The sequence below is a fragment of the Miniopterus natalensis genome, chromosome 2 (genome assembly GCF_054644295.1).
Source record: "Miniopterus natalensis isolate mMinNat1 chromosome 2, mMinNat1.hap1, whole genome shotgun sequence".
Taxonomy (NCBI): domain Eukaryota; kingdom Metazoa; phylum Chordata; class Mammalia; order Chiroptera; family Miniopteridae; genus Miniopterus; species Miniopterus natalensis.
In genome coordinates, this window is record NC_142082.1 from 98,897,382 (window position 1) to 98,917,812 (window position 20,431).

The 20,431-nt window shown below is 39.7% G+C and overlaps 1 protein-coding gene and 1 non-coding gene across 7 annotated transcripts in view; one reads left to right on the forward strand and one right to left on the reverse strand.

Moving 5' to 3' along the window:
- Positions 1 to 4,027: 4,027 nt before the first annotated feature.
- On the forward strand, positions 4,028 to 4,101 carry TRNAN-GUU (transfer RNA asparagine (anticodon GUU)). The gene has a single exon. It is a non-coding gene; the product is annotated as a tRNA-Asn (tRNA).
- Positions 4,102 to 15,488: 11,387 nt separating this feature from the next.
- Positions 15,489 to 20,431, reverse strand: part of USPL1 (ubiquitin specific peptidase like 1) — a 31,554-nt gene continuing 26,611 nt past the window's right edge. For all 6 annotated transcript variants that reach the window (XM_016213574.2, XM_016213575.2, XM_016213572.2 and 3 more), the window contains 2 exons: positions 19,344 to 19,501; positions 15,489 to 17,542 (listed from right to left, as the gene is read on the reverse strand). In XM_016213574.2, coding sequence (XP_016069060.2) covers positions 15,666 to 17,542; positions 19,344 to 19,501 — 2,035 coding nt within the window. In that variant the 3' untranslated portion in view covers positions 15,489 to 15,665. The remainder of the gene's footprint in view (positions 17,543 to 19,343; positions 19,502 to 20,431) is intronic.

Consider the following 20,431-nt stretch of genomic DNA (forward strand, 5'->3'; position numbering starts at 1 on the left):
AGGCTGTGTGGGTCAAGGTTAAAGGAGTGGCTGCTGGAGCCTGATCCCAGTTCGAAACTGGGCCCTTCCACTTACAAGCTCTGTAGCCTGAACAAAGTGCTCTATGCACATATTCCCTCACCTGTGAAATAAGAATGATAGTAATAGTATTGCTTCATAGGGTCACTATGAGCTTCAATAAGGTGATATGTGTAAAGTGTTTCCAGTAGTGTGAGCACACAGGGAAAGAACTGTGCAAGTAATAGTTATCACAACTATACAGCTCACCATCCTACCTTTTAACTTAACATTTTATCATGACCGTAGTGTCAAATATTATTTGAAGATATTATTTTAATAATTATATGGTTCTGTAGCCTGCCTTTTATACTTAACACATTATCATGACTGTGTGTTTTTAAATATTCTTTGAAGAAATTATTTTTGATGTCTATGTAATTAACACTCTATTTCCTAAAGATAACATAATTCATCATTTTCTCCTGTTGCTGGACATTTAGGTTGCTTCCCATTTATCTCTGTTGTAAATAATACTGTGATGATATACTTAAAACTTTGGTCACATCTCTGGTTACTTTCTTAGAAGACATTTCTAACTAGAATTTCTAAAATGAAAGGGTATAGATATTGTTTAATGTTCATATTATCAAACTACTATCCAGAAATAACATACCAATTTTATTTCCATCAGTTCTGTGTGAGAGTGGCCTTTAACTATGCCCTTGACAGCATTTTAGCATTATCTCTTTTTCTGCTTTGCTATTTGGGAAAAGGAAAATTTTTATTTCACTTAACCTTAATTTTGATTACTAGTGAGGCTAAACTTTTATGATTATCTTGATCATGCGTACACATATTTCTTCTTTTGAGAATATTCTGCTCATGTCCCCAGTTTTCTTGTTTGCTTGATTTTTTTTAAGTTGAGTTGTAAAGAGGGGTGTGTTTTTTTTTTCATATTAATTGATAAGTGCTCCTTATATATTAGGAAATTAATTTTTCTGTCACATTTTAATTTTCCAGTTTACTTTATGGCTTGCAGGGTTTTTTACTCATTGATTTAGTGTGTATTTATTGAGCATCTGCTGTGTGTCAGGCAAGGTTGTAGGTGCTGGCAATTCAGTAGGGAGCAAAGCCAACTAAAACCTTTATCCTTGGAGAGCTTACATTTTAGTGGGAGCTTCCAGTGGAGACTGTAATTTCAATGCACAGGACCATCTGGTTCCTGGAGTGCCTGTTTTATAGTTTGGTAAGTTCCTATAATTACTTAAACGTAATTGGCCTATTAATGCCATCTTATTTGCAGAAAACCATGGCACCCACATGCATGTGGAGGAAGAGAGACTCCAGAACTCAGCCTAATAGAGAAATTTGATAATATTTCCAAAAAAGAATGACTGAAAGGACACCCTTAAACTTTCAAATGGGACCTGAGGCACCAAGAACACACTTAGTGGTTATTTCCTTTTATGCCTTCCACAAAAGTGCCTCTAAAGCCTGGCAACCATTTGTACAACCCACAGTCTGGGGCTGGAGAAATGGGAAGTGCAGTGGGGAGGTTGATGAGAATAAAAAACTCTGGAGTCCTAGCTTAGTCAGCTCTGGCTGCTATAACAAAGTACCGTGAACTGGGTGGCTTATAAACTACAGACATTTATTTCTCACCATTTTGGAGGCTAGAAGTCCAAAATCAGGGTGCCAGCATAGTCACCCTCTTTTGGGCTGCAGACTGCCAACCTCTCCTTATACCATCACATGGTGGAAAGAGATGAACTAACTCTCTGGAGTCTTCATAAAAAGACACTAATACCCTTCACGAGGGCTCCACCTAAATTTCCCTAAAGGCCCACCTCCAAACAACATTACACTGGAGATTAGATTTCAACATGTGAACTTTGGGGTTCAACATGTGAACATTCAGTCCATAACAGGTCCCATAAGTAGAGGGGACTGTGCCAGGAATGACTTTGTGGAATGGCTGATGGAACAAACCCAATTTCACAAGAGATTTCTTTCTCTCAGTGGAGACCTGGGAGAGCCGTGGGATCTGCAACAGGAACAAAATCGCCTCTTCAGCAAACTGCGTGCACATGTGGCTCAAGAACCAGATGGATGACTGCCCTCCGAAGCCTCAGCACTTAGAAACAGTTCTAGGAAAGGAGATAGAGGGAATCCTGAATTGACTGACATTGTCCTTTTGGCAGCAGCAGAACAGGGACTTAAAATAGAAATTGAATGGAGTTATAGAAAAGGTTCTATTTCTTATACACCTGAAAGATCTCATTGAGTTTTTAGGAGGAATCACACATAAAAAAGATCATTATTTAAACACTTAAAAAGAAATTCTCACAGTCCTTAAGAAGATGCAAAAGAAAAATTCCATTAAATTAGCATACTTTTAAATTAACTTTTACAAATGCAGTTTGGAAAACATTATCTGTTCCAATATTTCCAAGGTGAAAGTCATCATTCCTTCTTCCCACAGGGGCCACTCACAGGTACACTTACACAAATATCCCTACAGAGCTGGGATAAACAGAACCAACTCCAACTGTTGCCCAGCACAGACGAGCAAGTACCTTTCATGACAACAGGATCTCTAGATGGTCCTCCTCAGAAGATTCCTCCATCTCTCTTGCATGGCACATGCTCAATTCTGCAGGCCCCCTTAGCCCTTTCCCTCCACCCTTTATCAGAAGCTGCCTCCATCACTCCCAACTTTCTCCTCACTGAAGCAGAGCTGGCTCTGGCTAGGAGGAGGCAAAGTAGAGGAAGAGTCTTAGAACCCTTAGAATGCAGATGCAAAAAATGTTAAGCAAAGATATTCAACATCACTAATCCTTAGGGAAATGCAAATCAAAAGTAGTACAATAAAGTAACACTTCACACCCATTAGAATGGAAATTATTTTTAAAAGAAAGAGAAAAAAAGAAGGGAAAGAAAGAACAGGGAAGGGGAGGGGAGGAGAAGGGAGGGAAAAGTGTTAGCCAGGATGTGAAGAAAAGGAAAGAAAAGCCTTGTGCCCTGTTGGTGGGAATGTGAAATGGTGTAGCTGCTGTGGAAAATGATATGATGGTTCCTCAAAAAATTAAAACTAGAATCACCATATGTTTCATCATTTGTACTTCTGAGTACATACCCAAAAGAGTCACGAGCAAGGCCTTAAAAAGACATTTGCACGCCCACGTTCACTGCAGCATTATTCACAATAACCAAAAGGCAGAAGCATCCCAAGTGTCCAAGGACAGATAGATTAATGGGTAAAGAAAATGTGGTCCATCCATATAATGGGATATGATTCACCTTAAAAAGGAACGAAATTCTGACACATGCTACAACATGGATGAACTTTGAGGACATTATGCTCAGTGAATGCCAGATAGTCACAAAAGGACAAAAACTTGGTATGACTCCACTTACATGAAGTACATAGGATGGCCCAGTTCATAGACACAGAAAGTAGAATGCTGGGCACCAGCCCTGGGGGAGGGAAATGGGAAGCTGTTGTTTAATGGCGACAGAGTTTCAGTTTAGAAAGATGAAAAAGTTCTGGAGATGGGTGGTGGTGATGGCTGCACCGCAATGTGAATGTACTTAATACCCTGGAATGCGGTCTTTGAAAATAATGTGGGTTAAAATGGTGAGAAAAGTAACTAGGAGGATGGGGCATGGGAAAGGACCTGGGGTGGGGTGTGTCCGTCGCAGGTCGACCCGAATGGAGTCACGGTGTGGCGCTCACCCCCCTTGCCGAGCAAAAAAGAGAAGGCGTCCGACTGAGCCCTAGTGGGCGGCCACCCAGAAGGAAGCCTGCAGCCGGAGGCGGCCCCCCTCGTAGAGGCGGGCACAGTGGGCCCCTCCTGTCCCCCAGGTCCCGGACACCCCGGCTTCCGAGCGCCTGCCCGCAGCCCCGTGCCTCCCTCCCGCCCGCCTCTCCGCCCGCGCTTCCGCAAGCCGGCTGGGCGACGCCCACGGCGGTCAGAGGTGTGGCCGCGGGAATCTGTACGCACTGCAGCACAGCCCGGGCAGGCTGGTCTCTGTGGCGCAATCGGTTAGCGCGTTCGGCTGTTAACCGAAAGGTTGGTGGTTCGAGCCCACCCAGGGACGAAGCGTAAATTTTCCTGAGACCGCCTCTACGTGACAGCATTTTAAGCGGGCCAGCGGGAGATTTTTGATCGACTCCTCGAATGGGAGTGCGATGCTGCCGGGCGTCTCGGAGGAAGGGCATCCGGCGGCGGCCGGAGCCGCGGTACTTCTATTCCTACAGTGCGCCCAGGGGGAATTTGCACGCAGGCTCGGGAGGGCTGCCCAAGGCTGTCAACCAACAGCGGTCTCCGTAAAGGAAGCAAGACACTTTGCCCTTGCACAGGTGAGTGACTTCAATGCCCGTGGTTTTTCTCAGAAAACCTGACACCACTAAAAGCAAGTGGAGGTACTCGCTGTCGCCTCATCTGCCAAAAGGACTTGGAGAGCCCTGCAGAAGTACCGAGAAGCAAGCGGGGGCGCAGGCACCCTAAGACACTGTCTGCTCAATGAAGCCCTGCTGCAGCTGGTGTGCGGCGGACTTGCTCCCAGGCAAAGGCGTCAATGTTTACTGCCGACTGTGACAATTCTACAGGATACTACACTCAGGCAAAAATAGCATAGGTTCCCGCTGAAAGGTCTGCATGGCTTAATTTCAACTCTGGTCTCTCAGAAGACTCATATTTTTCAAGCATATGATCACATAAGACTTTTGCTGTGCAGATGGAAAACCACATGATACTATGATAACGTGATAATAGAACTCATTTCTGCTGAGACTGAGGTCACGTGGTAGGTGCTGTGTCTCTGAAATGGACTATTCACGGATAGAATTTAGAGACCTAGAAGAAGGAAGAACTGTTTCACTAGGCTGTCTCTTAGGGAAAGCCTTGGCAAAGGCTGGCTGATAATTATCCACTGTTGCCTAGTTAGGAGCCCCAAAAGAGGGGATACCATTGGCACTTAGGGTGGAATTCCTGGCAGAGTAACAGGTAGCCCCCAAAACGACCCCCCCAGAAAGACCTCCAGTAGGGGTCTTTCTGATGCTCCTCAAAATTCTAAATTTTCCACTGACACTTAAGGATCACTTACAGTAGAAACAAGAAAATGGGGGGAAATTAGGCCATACAATCACCCACACACTATTTCCATTGAGTCTAACATTCCAAGATGAAGAAGGCATAATATTGTCACTAGAGAAGCTATGAGGACTTGGAAAGCATGTTCTTTAACTTTGAAGGTGAGTATATGTACACTAGATTCTAAGTCCCTTGAGAGAATAGACCATTTTCTGTTATTAATGATCATTTTATGTTCCAAAGGATTTCCTTCATATATGGTTCAAATTCTTGAGTTTAGCACACAAAGTGTTTCCTGATCCTGTTAAAAAGAAGTTAAGAGGCTATTATATTTGAAAGGAGCAATGAGGCTCTGGGCTATGGTGGATACAGAAAAGAAGGCATGGCTATAATTCAAGGGAATTGGACAGGACCTAGGGACTAAAACAGGAAGGACTGTGAGGGTGATACCTACATTTAGAGCCTTGGTAACTCAGAAACTGGTGATAACATTGCTTGATATTGGAAATTTGGAGGGGTCTTGAAGAAACTTTGAAAGACTATCCTACTTGTGGCTGATTCTACACCATGGAATTCATCTAGAACCTTGTTTTTTAAAAAAAGAGAAAAAAAAAACCTTCATTTTTTAAAAAGTTTCTAGTCCAAGAAACAACCTTCATTTGTTAAAATGTTTAACTGCATTTTAAAGTAAACATTTATTTAAGATAAACTTCCTAAGAGACAACTTAGGAGGTCCATGGAACCCTGTGAAAACCTGAATGGGAAGCCAAGGACCCCTTCTCCAGAATGTACATATTCACAGATAATACTTTATTTACAATGTCCAAGGGAGTCACAGACCGTCTGGAGAAATGTTCTTAGCCCCCAGATTCTGAAGGCCCAGCTTTGTATTTCATTTATTCAATTTGTATAAAGGTCATAAAGTGTGTCAAATCCAAAGTGTTTAGGTGTGGAAAATGACTAAACTGAAGATTTTAAGGTAACACAAAGAACTAGAAATGTCTAATATTATTGACAAGTCACAAAGAAAAACCAGTTTCTTTTTCCCATTTTTTTATTTTATTTTTTTTTTGCTGAGCAATTAAGTAGATACATAAAACTAATAATTAAGAACTTGAGACAAAAATATCTTCTTGAGTTTTTAACACAATGCTTGTCACAACCTGGAATGACTGGATGCAAAGGGCTTTAATATAGCCATCCTTTCAGGGTCACTATCATAGGGATCTATACCATCGGTAGAAACCAGTATGTATTTCTTTCCTTTCGAGCTATGTAATGACATCCAGCAAACTGTCATGTTTTAGTTAGCTACTCATAGAAACCGAGTCACTTTTTATTGTTTTTTTTTTTTTTTTTTTTTTTTTTTTTTAGCAAAAACACCACATCAAAAACTATTGTCTCACAAAGATGACTCAAACTAGTTTTTCCCAAACAGGTAAATTAAATTCAGACCTTTTTTTCCCTTTTTGTTTTTTTTTTTTAGAGAGAGAGAGAAAAACATTGACTTGTTGTTCCATTTATTTATGCATTCATTAGTGGATTCTTGTATGTGCCCTGACCAGGGATTGAATCCATAGCCTTGGCTTATTGGGGTGATGCTCTACCAACTAAGCTACCTGACCAGGGCTTCAGATACGCACTTTAAAATAAGGAGTTCAACTACTTCAGTAATAAAAGGAGAAGTAGATTATCAGAGATTATCACATGTATGTATGAGTGATGGTTTATTTATACTTAAGGGCACATATATTCACTTATACTAGAGTATAGGCTAGTTTGATCATTGGAATTCACTATAATAAGTACTACATAGGTGAAAACCTACAATGGATGAGACAATATAGAATGAAAGTTTTTTGGTTCTTTTTAAAACATATCTTTATTGATTTCAGAGAGAGGAAGGGAGAGGGAGGGAGAGAGAAAGAAACATCAGTGATGAGAGGGTCATTGATTGGCTGACTCCTGCACGCCCCCAACTGGGGATGGAGCCTGCAACCCGGGCATATGCCCTGATCGGGAATCGAACTGCGATTGCATAGGTCCTAGATTGATGCTCAACCGCTGAGGCACTCCTGGCCAGGCTAGAATGAAAGTTTTAAATATAGAATTTCTCCATTAATTACTAAGCACATGGATTCTTTACAGTAACTACGAGACCCATGGCCAGTGGGACCTCAGTTTGCAACAGCGAACATTTTGCCATCCTGCTGAAAAGGCCTGTTCTATGGTACCTTAGGGTTGGGGAGCATCAACTATCAGGCGGGTTGTGGAGACACTTGAACCTCCTAGCACACTTAGGTAGCCTCTGCCTCCAAGCCCAGTGGGAAGGTTGTAATAAAGAAAAGGCTAGCAAGAAGGGTGCTTTCCCAAGCTATTAAGTGCCTGCAGTAACGAAACAAAATGCATTTTCGTTGAGACATTTGAAGTATTTCACAGGTGTTCTTTTTCTCCTGATGACCTCTTGCTTCTGTGATTTTATTTACTTTCCTGAATGTTTTAAACTTCTCCAGGATCAGATTTGCTGTCTATAGCTCTCTTGCTATTTTGTAGAATAAGCACCTTTTTCATGGATCTGCTTTACTGAGAAGCATTCTGGTGTGCCTTCCAGCCTCACTTGCCTATTCTGTGGCTTCTTGAGAGGACACCAGTGGGGCACAGGGGTGTGGAGCTCCTGGTGGTGAAAAGGGGAAAAGGGCGAGCAAGGCTGTCACAGATAAGCTCACGAAGCAGCCTCTTTCACAGCCTGTGGCAGGGTGCCCACGGGAGTTGGCTGTGGACACTGCTCAGTATGAAGTCATTAGTTGAATGTCACTTCTTTGGGATGCTTTCTCTAATCCAGCTGATTAACTCCACTTTTGGCCCCCAGACTCTAAGTTTGGAGAAGGCGGTCCATTTGTGTTATTTCTATTCGCAGTACCCAGCAAAACTTTAAATTAACTAAACGTAATACAGTAATCATTTCACACTGTATGTAAATCAAACAATTATTCTGGATACCTTAAACTACACAGGATACATATCAGTTATATCTCAACAACAGTGGGGAGGAAAAAAACAACAAAACTTGAATAAATCGCATCTTCCTCTTTTCAAACACTTTCTCTGGCTTGGAGCGGGCATTAATATGATAATGTTAACTGGAAGAAAAATAAGCTAAAATTTAATAGACTTTCCTCCTAGCCTTTTTTTTTCTTCTGGAAAATTGGTATTTAACTGGTATTCTACAATTGGTCACTAAATTTTTTCCCACAAAACCTCAACCTGCAACAAGAATTGAATATTTATTAATAAATTTAACATGAAAAATACGTGAATGATATATTTTGAATGGTTAAAGAACAGGGAGGTGATTCAATAAATGGTATTCCAAGTTGCTAATGGGGGGAAAACAGACCTCAATGCAACATATCAGAATATATTCCAAAAGAATTAAAGACTTAGGACAAAAAGAGAGAGAAGGGAAAGAAAAGAAACCTAGTTTCATTAGATGATATTTGTGAATATTTATATATTTTGGGGGTAGAAATGACCTTGCTAAAACATAATAATACCAAAAGGAAAAAGACAAAATAATGTAAAACTTCAGTCAAATCATAAAAATGATGGTCACCTGGAATCCAAAACTGCCATGTGACAAAGTTTAATACCTTTATACTTAAAGAGCAGATATAAATTAGTAAGACTGCAGTTCAACCACTGCAGGTCTGAAGGATGGCCCAGAGCTCCTCATGCTCCCTGTTCAGACACCATCCCAAGTGGAATGCTATAATTAGAAATGGTGAACCTCTCAATCTCCTCTTCCCCAAATCCCATCCTAATCTGCATTCTTGTTTATCTCTATCACCCTATGAACTCAGCCTCCTGGGACATTAAACTCTAGATCTAATCTCTCACATTCCTATCCAACACACCTTGTTCTCCACAGTGCCCTCTGGAATGACAGGACCTCCCGTGTCCTCCACTTCAGTGAAAACTTTGTCTTCCCTGCCCTTGAGCTACATGAAATCTGAATATGCCCTGAAGAAACAGCTTCCTATGCAGACCCGTCTTCCTGGTCCCTGTTGCTATTTCAACCAGCCCTTCCTCCTCCCCCATCTTCCTTATAACACTCCAGTGCCTTTGAAGCACAAACCAGTAGACTGAAGGGCCCACCCTTACTGCACCTTTTGCTGTCATCTGTCATTTTCATGGTATTCTGCCTTTCCTTGAGGATTTTAGCTCCCGGATTACTGTGTATTTCTTTCCACCAGGACTCCTTCTGCCATTTAGACGACTTTGACGTCCATAAAGTCTATCCATATACTATCCTGGTCCCTTGGTTCTTTTTTCTCCTCACTTTTCATGGACTTCTCCCCGAGCCTTGGCCAGGCATTTTCCTTGTAATACCTCAGACCTGGTTAACACCAATAACCTCACTGCCCCCAAAAGCCCAATTTCAAGCACACCTCTTTCAAACCAGCTTACTTTGTCCACTAAGTCTCACTCCAGCAGTCTTTGAACTCACCTCTAATCTGAGATCTGCCACCACTTTTTAAATGACTGTCACCTGCCCCATTCCTTACTTTCCTCTGTATCCACTACTATATTTTCCTTGCATAAAACCTTAATTCCTTTTCTCTTTCGGTCCCATTCACCTGACAATACCTCTAACTTTGGCTGAATCCAACTTCCCACTTTTTCCCTGTCCTATACCTTAGTAGCAAACATGATTGGAGAAAAGTAAACTATCTTAGCTGGTCTTCTCTAAACTTATGACCGTAAACCTCTGGTGGGCTCTCAGGACACTTAGCCAGCCTACTGCATGTCCCTATTCAGTTAGCTCTCGAAACTAATAATCCAAACCTCTCTTCCCCAATCTTTAGTTCCAGCTCCCCTCACATCCTCAGCTGGTAATTCTGCTATATCCCTGAGAAAATAATCACTAGACCTTTCTCATTCTCTAATCAACAAATCTCCTAGTATCTGTACCTAGTATTAAAATGGGTAAACTCTTCTAGCTCTTAAGGTCACACCCTCCTCCCCTTATATACTGGATCCCATCCCTGGAGAAATTTCCTCCCGACACTGTCCCTTCTCACATCTACAACATCCCTTTGTCTCTCCAAGGAACATTCAGTTTGACACATAAACATATTGTTTGTTAAAAACATTAACAAAAACCTTGACCTTCCATGCCCTCACCAGGTACCAGATAAATGTTTTGAAAGAATGAGTCTTTATCTGCACTTTCTCACTATCCCTATGCTCCTAAACCCACTCACTTGCCCTCACAGTTCCACTGAACTGTCCTTGCTAAGTCATCAAAGACTTCCCTGTTACCAAAGCCAATGGTCACTTCCCAGTCTTCGTATCACTCTATCTCTCAGCAGCATCTGAGAGATCAGCATCTGACAGTCCGTCCTTAAAAAATAAAAAACTTTCTTCCCTTATTTTCAGGACATCTCACTCACCTGGTTTTCATCCTACTGTCCCTTTTGTTCCCCAGAGCTGTCTTAACCCTCTAAATGACCCCATCCTATATCATGGCATTAAATATGATCCATGCATTCCTAATTCCTAAAAGAGTATCTCGCCTCTCTCCTGGGCCTCAGTGTTGCAGTTCTATCTTTCTATGAAATTATCTCCATTTGGAAGTCTAATAGGAATCTTACACTTAACATACTCAGAATTCTTTCCTTTAAATTTTTTCCTTCCCAAGTCTGTCCCATCTCAGGAAACATTACAACCCATCCGGTCAGGCAACAATACCTGAGACTGATCTTTGCACTTTCTACCCCAAATCCAACCTAACACACCCTGTTGGCTTTTTGAAATGCAAATGAAAAGTAATCCAACTACTTTTTCATATCTCCACAGCTATCAACACCCTGAACTCTAAGGCGACTGGAACAGACCAGCACTTCTACTCTGACCAAGTGTAATCTCATTCCCATCTTCAGTGATCCTTTTAAAGCTCTGACTAGATCATGTTACTCCCTTGCCTGAAACCACCAGTGGCTTCCCATTATCCTCCTGTGCAGATAGGGCCTCACTAGGCCCACAGGGCCATATAAGATCTGGCTTCCATCATCTTCTTCCCTTGTTCACTCTCCTCAGCTACACTGACCTCTTCCCTGTCCTTAGTCAGCCTAAGTACCCTCACTCCTCAGGACATTTGTTCTTCTCTCATCCACAGGCAGCTAACTCCCTAACTTAACTGAAGTCCCTGTTCAAACTCCCCACCTCCAAGAATACTTCCAAGTCCACTCAGTCTAAAACAGTAATCCCGTTCACCATCCACTTTTCTCCTCCATAGCATTTAGGCCATGTGACATCATATAGTCAATCCTCATTATTCAGATTCTATATATGTGAATTTGCCTACTTTCTAAAATGTATTGTAACCCTAAAAATCAATACTTGCAGTGCTTTTGTAGTCATTTATGGGCATGCACAGAACAGTGAAAAATTTGAGTCACTCAACACTTATGTTCCCAGCTGAGGTCTAACAAGTCAACACTGTCTTTGTTTCAATTCTTACACTTTCCTTTTTACAGTATATTTTGTCACATTTTTCACTTTTTTGTGTTTTGTTGGTGATTTCACTGTTTAAAATGGCTCCCAAGTGTAGTGCTAAAGTGCTGTGTAGTGATCCTAAATGCAAGGTGTGATGTGCCTGACAGAGAAAACAGAAAAAACGTGTTAGACAAGCTTTGTTCACACGTTATAGTGCTGTTGGCTTTGTGTCAATGTTCATGATAATCTCATCCACACACACACACACACACACACACACACACACACACCCCGCACCTTATCTGTGGTTTTACTTTCTGCAGTTAGTTGTTACCTGTAGTCCAAAAATATTAAATAGAAAATTCCAGAAAAAAAGTTTGTAAGTTTTAAATTGCGCGCTGTTCTGATATCTTGATGAAATCTTGCATGGTCCTGCTCCATCCTGCTCAGGATATAAATCCCCCCTCTATCTAGCGTCTCCATGCTGTAGACGTTCCCACCCATCAGTCACTTACTAGCTATTCTCAGTATCAGACCAACTGTTTTGGTATCTGAGTTTGTGTTCAAGGAAACTTCTACTTAATAATGGCCCCAAAGTGCAAGAGCGCTGATGCTGCAATTCAGAAATGCCAGAGAAGTCGTGAACTTGACCACAGGTATGTATCTATAGGAAAAAACAGTCTATATAGGGGTTGGTACTATCTGTAGGTTGGGGTCTTAGAATATAGATAAAGGAAGAACCACTCATTGTATTCCATAAGTTGTCTTTAAACAGAAACACACAAATAACAAGATCATTTGTTGACCGGTTGACAAAAATGTTGTGATGAAACCTAACTTTCTTTTCCCCTAGGAGCAATGGTTCAGTATTTGTGAATTCAGCATTCACGGTGAATTTAACAGCACTACCACAAATAACAAAAACTGACCGTACGTATCTCCTATTACCACCTAACATTATAAAAACACCTCCTTGTTTAGAAGGTAAAACTCCTAAAGGGCAAACACTTCTTTTTTTAATTTACTTTTTTCACTGCCTTATCTCTGGGAAATGTTTACAACAGTGCATTGGCACTTAGCAAAAATCTAGAAATCCTTGAATGAACAATAACAAGTAAAGGATGGATAAGCAATTCCTCAGAGAAACTCAACTGGCCAATAAAGTTATAGAAAATATCCAATCTCACTAGTAATCATGGAAATGTAAACAAAAACAGCTAAGGGGTTTCCCCCATCAATGGGGGAAACGTTAGTGAGAGTTCAAGAACATTTTGTTCTTGACAAGGCCAGTGTATTATAAACACTACCTAAAACATAGTAAGTTTTTCTAAGACAAAAATAAATATTAAACTAAGAAGAGTTAACAAGCATTTGACAGCTCTCAAGCAGAACCAAATGTAAAAACCTTTACTAGTTTAAGTTTTTGAAAAAGTTTTAAAGTCAATTGTGCAATTATTAAGACCTTTTAAAAGTACATATCCATTTACCCAACAATTCCACTCCCAGGAAATAAGGCCTGGATCTGTGCACAAATTTATCAACAAGAATAATCCCTGTAGTGCAATTAACAACAAAAAAAATTACAAATCACCTCAACATCTAAAGACTGATGAGACAATGAACAGTAATCCACACAACGTAGTATTACATAGCTATCCAAAAGTTGTCAAAAACTGTAAGATGGAAAAAAGGTTCACTAAACATTAAGTAAAAACAGATCAAACAAAGAAGCACAACAGAATCCCACTTTTCTTAGTCCATATGCATAAAAATATGAAAATGTTTGTAGTTACCACCCAGTATGAAAATGGATGATCCAAACAAAGTCTTCTGAGTGTTTCTGTATTTTCCTATTTTTTCCTTACAATAAGCATGCATTACTTTTGTACTTTAAAAAAAAGAGCTTCACATGACCAGGAGTTGATGTGTGCAGAAGTCCTTATAGTCCGGGACCTGCTCCCTGTAGCAGCTTCTGATTGCTGGAGAAGAAAAGTGCCCTGGATCCTTTCAGGACTTTTGGTCACAACACAAATCCAGTGAGGGAAGGAGGAAAAAACCCCCCAAATCCCTGCAGGATTAATTTATTAGAAGAGGAAATAATAGAAAAATACTCAACATGCAAAAGTCTTATGAAGAAAGAAAAACCACAAAACATGCCAAAGACTGAGAAAGACCACCCTTCAGGTGCACCACAGGAGGCAGAAGGAAATCCTCAACCTTCTGAAGGTGTAAGCCAGGAAGCAGGAAACCCTAGAAGCGGGCGACTAACCTGTCCAGGGATTTAAAGAGCTCCGGTTAGGCATTTGGACCCTGAAGAAATGCTGAGATGAGTTGGAAAGGCTTAAAGAAGAAATAAGAGTAAGAAACAAGTTTGTGATGATGCACTGGAAGCAAAGACATTCACACAGGCGACCTTATCCCCGTGTGCTTTAAGCCCTGAATTCTTTTTTTTAATCTGATAGTAAAATATGGCCCTTGCTTTCTTTCTGTTAGCACTTTCTGATGTATCTTGTACCTTTATTTTACCTGTAATCATCTGGCAGAATTTTTAGACAGTTTTCTTGTTAACCAGCATCTTACTGGATTTTTTTTTAACCCATTCTCTAGGTCTATTTTTCAATTGGGAAGTTTCACACAAATGCATGAAAATATGTTCATCCCATATTGTAAAGTAACGTAAGTTACGAAGTATATTCAGTATCAGCTCAGATATGTAGGATAAAAACCCCAAATTGTGTGTGTGTGTGTGCATGTGTATACACACATACATCAAAAACTTAACCGTGCTTATTTCTGTGTTGTGTGAGTTTTCTTTTTGCTTACATGTACATTTTAATGAACTTGTATAACAGAATTATAATTTCTTAAAAAGAGAATCAAATAATTTGCAACCTGCTTTTAAGGGCAATGGGGGCACCCAAACTCTTGATGAAATAACTATCAAAATGTAAAACTCAAGTCACCTCTGCATCTCTCAGCCAGAGGAACAAATCTGGCAATTACAGAAAAAAAAAGAGAGGGAGGTTTGGGAGTAAACTTGACAAATCAATTATAAAGTACTGAGTCCCTGGAAAAATCTTCTACCCCAAGACTGCCACCCTTAAGCCTTAGTAACTACTGCTACTATCAAGTCACTACAGCAGGGGTGCTGCTGGGCACCCAAGACTTTAAATGAAACTCGAAAGGGGGAACCTATATTGGCAAGTTAAGTACTTTCAACTGCTGTAGTAACCATGCTTCACAGTCCTAGCTCTACAACTTTCTGTGCTGTTTCCTTAAGTGCTAAATGTGATAAAGGTATCTTGCTGATAGGAATGTCAAGGTTTAAATGTATTAATGTTTCATAAATAACAGAAGCCAGCGCATAGCAAGCTTTGTAAGCACTGGTTACTTTCTCCCAAAACAGAACTGTTGGACAGTGCCCTACTTTGGTTACAGAAATAAATCTCTCGGGGAGAAAGATATTTATGATAATGTAACTCTTTTCCCATCAATGCAAAAATAGATTACTTTTTCCTGTTATAGATCACTTATTGATCACCACCATTACTTAAATATCTAAGTAACAGGTTTCCTGCCACCCTTTGTAAGGAGAGAAAAAAGATCAGCTGTATGGGGGGAAGTTCACACTCTAATGGTGTAAGAAAGAGGCTCAGGCTCTTATATAAGACCACAGAACCAAGAGCAAAACAGTCATGCAGTCATATGAATATACAGTGATTTAAGTTTGTATAAACTAGTGTTTTTCCCGAGCCAATGTAACCAAAATTTAAAATGTGGAAATGTAATGTACCCAAACTGTACAAATTGCCAGAAACTAGATACCGCTTTTCATTTTTAACGTTTTGAAATCCTCATTGTCCAATAAATACAAAATGAAGCCAACAAGGAGAACAGATTCCTGGTCATTTTAATTTGTATAACAAATTACATGCTTTATGGGCAGAACCAAAGGTAGAACCTTCAGCAGCTTACATTTTGTTCATGAGAAGGCCAGTGTATAAACACTACCCAAGAACATAAGTTTTTCCAAGACAATAATAAATATTAAACTAAAGAGTTAATAAGCATTCAACAGCTCTCAAACAGATATTCATCAAAAAAAGGTAAGTCTAATGTGTCGTTTGCTAAAGAATTTAATGCTGAAGTGGAAAAAAACTCATCAAAAACATCAGTCTTCAGGGAACTTTCCAAGTTCAACGTTCTAACACAGGCATTATTTGTTAGTGGGTCTGGCTGAACCTGGCACTGATTTTTTTTGGTGGGGCTGCAATAATTATGGTCCTGTCTCAGGTGTGTGTTATGGGGAATACCATTTAATTCACTAAGTACTGGTGCTGGGATATGGTTATCTCCCATTTCTAAATACCTAACGTCGGCCTCCCCATTTTCTGAGAGCTCTGTTGAAACAACAGTTGTAGGAGACAATAATTCTGCTAAAATTTCTTCATGAGTTTGACCACTGTATGGAGAAACACTGGGAACGGTGGCTCCTCCAGATTTATTATCAACAATATCAATTTGACATTGCAGTTCTTTCAACAAGCCTTCTATTGACTGATCATCACTTGGAGACCCACAATGGGACACGTGTTCTAAATTTTCACTTGAAAGTTTTCCATTTGGGGGGGAAGACATAAGAGCAGCTAATTTCTTCTTTTTTGCCTTAAGTTTTTTAAGAAGTTTTAGACGAAGTTTATGAATCTGACCCTCAGTGGAGTCTTCATGGTTTGCTGAAGAAACACCATTTTCATTTCCACAAGATCTGTGGTTGAGGTGGGTTCCATATGAGCCATTTTCATGTTTCTTCAAAACTTCCAGGTCAGCATTAACATTAGCTTGTGGAGAAGCCACACTGCCTGAAGATGGAAGACTTGGTGGAGGGTTACTGGCTGGAGGAGGCTTACTCGCACACCTACGAGTTTTCTTGGACGCCCGCTGAGCCTTCTGGTTCATACCTTTAGTTTTAAAGCCACCAAAATTACTTGCCCCCTTAACCGAAGGCTGCAGATCAGTTATAGCGTTTCTATTATGAGCTGAAACACAAGGTGGCATAAAAGAAGCACCCTTGCTTAATAAGCCTTTAACCCAACTTCCCACAAATGGTTTCTTCAGATTTTCTCTCAGAGATGGATTCTGTGATGACTCAGCTGCTTTGGCTTGAGAAAATTTTCTCTTCAAATTAGACACCTGAGGTGTAGGGTGTCGTTCTGCTTTTAATTTCTCATTTTTCGGTGAAAGAGAATGTTTTAACGGAACATCCTTCTCTAGGACAACTGTACCCTCAACTTCTGCTGACTTTACTCCCTGTATAGGACCAGTAGCATGAATATTAGTCACAGGTTTAGTAATTATAGTATTTTCTGAATTCGGCTGTGCTGACTGCATACTTGTATTTACAATCTGCGACGGAAAGCTTAAATCCCCGCATTGGTCTTGGGTAAACTTTTCCTTACATGGAGCTGATACTAAAGAAGCCATTAGCAACTCTTGTGGTTGCAAAGTATTTGTTTTGACAACCACTCCACTTTCTGCCACAGGTATATTTTCTAATAGGAAACCTTCAGAGTTAACCTGTATTTTTTCAAGTGTCAAAGGTATAATATCATTTTCAACCAAATCTTTCGCAACTGAAAGTAAATGAGGTTGATGAGCTTCATCCTGGGAAAGAGTATCAGGAGCAACTGATGCATTTGAGGGGCATGTTCCTGAGGGTATTTCAGCTGAGGCATCACCCACAAAACACAATGCTGGAGGTACTTGTTTCTCATCACTGAAAGCATGCCGATCATTAGGCTTTGGAAGTGGAACACAGGCAGATGCTTTATCTGTCATTTGCGCCGTTTTTCTTTCCCAAATAATAATATGTATTTCTGAAGCAGGAACTTCAAATTTCTCACGCCTTTCAGAACATGGGCCTTTTAGGTCATCACATTCCAGCCAACCTCCTGGGGATGAGGGAGGAAGTAGATCAGGTCAGACGTTCAAAGGCACCATAAACTGCTGCCTTACTGACTACCACTGAGGGTAACAAACAGGACCGTACTCTCAAGTCACCACTTTTCTACACCAAGTCTTAAAGTCCTTATTTGGATAATGAAAGTTATGGACTAACATCCAGAAATTTGAAAGAGTTCTTACTCTTTTTTAAAACACAAAAATCAAGACAGAAGAATATTTAACTTTTGGGACTTAGAATACAGTAACACCTAGTTTATCCAACAACATCAGAAAACAGATTTTCTCCATATATATGAATTCTCAAGATAAATAAAGCTGTTACCTCAAGTAGCAACATTTGTTTCAATTCTTATTTTACTGCTCTTTTTTTTTTTTGGTTTAAAAAAAAAGAGCTTAGGTAGTTAGGTGTTTATTTTTTATTTCTGAACCTGTTTTCTCATTTGTCAACTGGGAATGGGATGATGGATACAATCCTCTACATACAAATACACTCCAAACAAAACCATTCAGTAAGTTTATGTGGATACACCCTCAGAAACTACCTGAACACACTACTTCGTAATCTATACCCATTACAACTTTGAGAATCTTTTGCTTCCTGGGTCAATGGTTCCCCACCACACGTGCACATTAGAAACAACTGATTAACATTTGGGCCCAGTCCCCAGAGACAGACCACTGGCCTAGGAGAACCAGGACATTTTTAATTTTAATAAGCTAACCATGATTTTTATATGCTGTCAGGGCTGGAAACCATCTAACCTCTTTTACCTAAAGAAGATTTTCATTTCCTGGAATACAATAAAAAATTAAGTGGTTTTTTAGTTATTGTTTGCTACTGAGAGCTACTCCCCCCAAATTCTGAAGTAGGGTAAACCTTAAAAGTAACCATTACATTGATAATGCAAGTTTTAGTTTGCAAAGTACTTTTATAACACATTATAGTGTCATCCACTCAAACCACCCCCAGAAGGAAAATATCAAATATTTTTGATTAAACAATGTCCAAACAACAAAAAATAGAAAAATAAAAGATATCAATGGCCTGATAGAACACTTTAAGGGGATTGAGTTGTCTTGTCTAAGACAAAGTGAACGTTATGAGGAAAACAAACTCAAGTGGAAAGGGGAAATTAGCAAAATCTATGTGCTGTACTATTTATCCTTCTATTCAAAAGCTTAATTATTTAAATAAAGCTTAATTATTTAAATAAATAAAGGCTTTACCTTGACTGTAGCTATTTAGCAAACTATTTCACAGTGAGAGAAGACTACATAGTCTGTAATGTCTAACAGTTTCAGAAATAGGTGTTTACTTTTACTTATTATTACTAACAACTGCAAAGTATGTAAAGCCTGTTACTTCTCAATTAAAACCCTTCAGCACCATGCACTTTCTTTACAGGTACAAGCTTATGTACCTAAAAAAATCAAATTACCACCATTCATTTTTCTATACCAAACATATATTACTCATGTAAGAAAAATAAAAACAAAGATATTAAGTAGAAAATAGCAAACTGTAAACCACCAGTAGTATATGATCTCATTGTCTAAAAAAGAAACATGCTTATGCATAGGTATGCATATAAATATGCTGACATAAGCAAAGGGAAAAGTTAGGACTGGTTCTAAACCATAGTGACAGAGGAAAGGGCAGAAAAATTAAAGGTCAGGGCAAGAAGAAAGAGAAAAAAGAGTGAAGGCAAAGTTTGTCTTTTTAAAACAATAGAGTTTAGTCTCTATGTCCATTATCATTAAAAAAAAAAAAAATGTTTTAACACTTACCATCAGTGTCTAAAATCCATGTTATAAAATGATTATTTGCCTGGTACTGAATTACAGAAGTTACTTGGTAAAGACAGCCTTCAAAATAAAATGAGTAGTGTTGCAAGTCGTTATGTGGTAAGCCTTCTACAAAGTGCAACATGAATACGGGAGACACTCTGTCAGAGAGAAAGGCAAGAGAGGTCAAATGAATTGAATACCATGTTCCCGGTAATACGAAAGACAGTCTGGAGTGACTAAGTCACACAGTGTTTTAAGGCTAACCACACTCATTCTTCTTGAGCACCTCTAGTGTATGCCTTAATTAGAAATGGAGAACTCACTTTAAGACATCTGTAACATTTAAACCCTTCTCAGAATGGGATGACTGACAGAAGCCATCATGCAATAAGGCTCCAACACAGACCACTAAACAAAAATTGCTCTGTAAGTCATGGTGCTGCTTCGGCTTAAAGATTTCTTGGGCCCTGGCCAATATGGCTCAGTTGGCTGGGCGTACCGTAGTCCCTTGCACCAAAAGGCTGAGGTTTCGATTCCCGGTCAGGGCACATGCCCAGGGTGCAGGCTCCATCTCCAGTACGGGGCATGCAGGAGACAGCCAATTGATGTTTCATTCTCACATCAATGTTTCTCTCTCTTTACTCCTTCCTCTCTCTCTAAAAATCAATTTAAAAAATCTTTAAAAAAATAAAAATCTCTTGGTAACTACTTTGTAGACTCAAAGGAAAGATCCAGACTTGTTAGAATTTTCTGGGCATCAAGTGCCCAAATGAAATGCTTTTGTTAGGGAGGATAGGCAATACGTGAAACAAAGTAACAAGCCCAAGATGTTCAAATAAACATTAAAACCCCCCAACATGCTAACAATTTGGCCTTTTCTCTAAGTTATCTCAGGAGGTAGAGAGGAACATCAAATTAAAATTTCCATTTAGAAAAAATTTAATTTGTAACTAAGTAGAGGAGAAAATACAACATACTGGTTAATTTACTATAAACTTCAAGATATGCATAATTTCAAAAATACAAAATTACAGAAACGTGGCCAACCAGAAAACAGAACCCAAAGATGAGCTTCAAGTAACTAAATT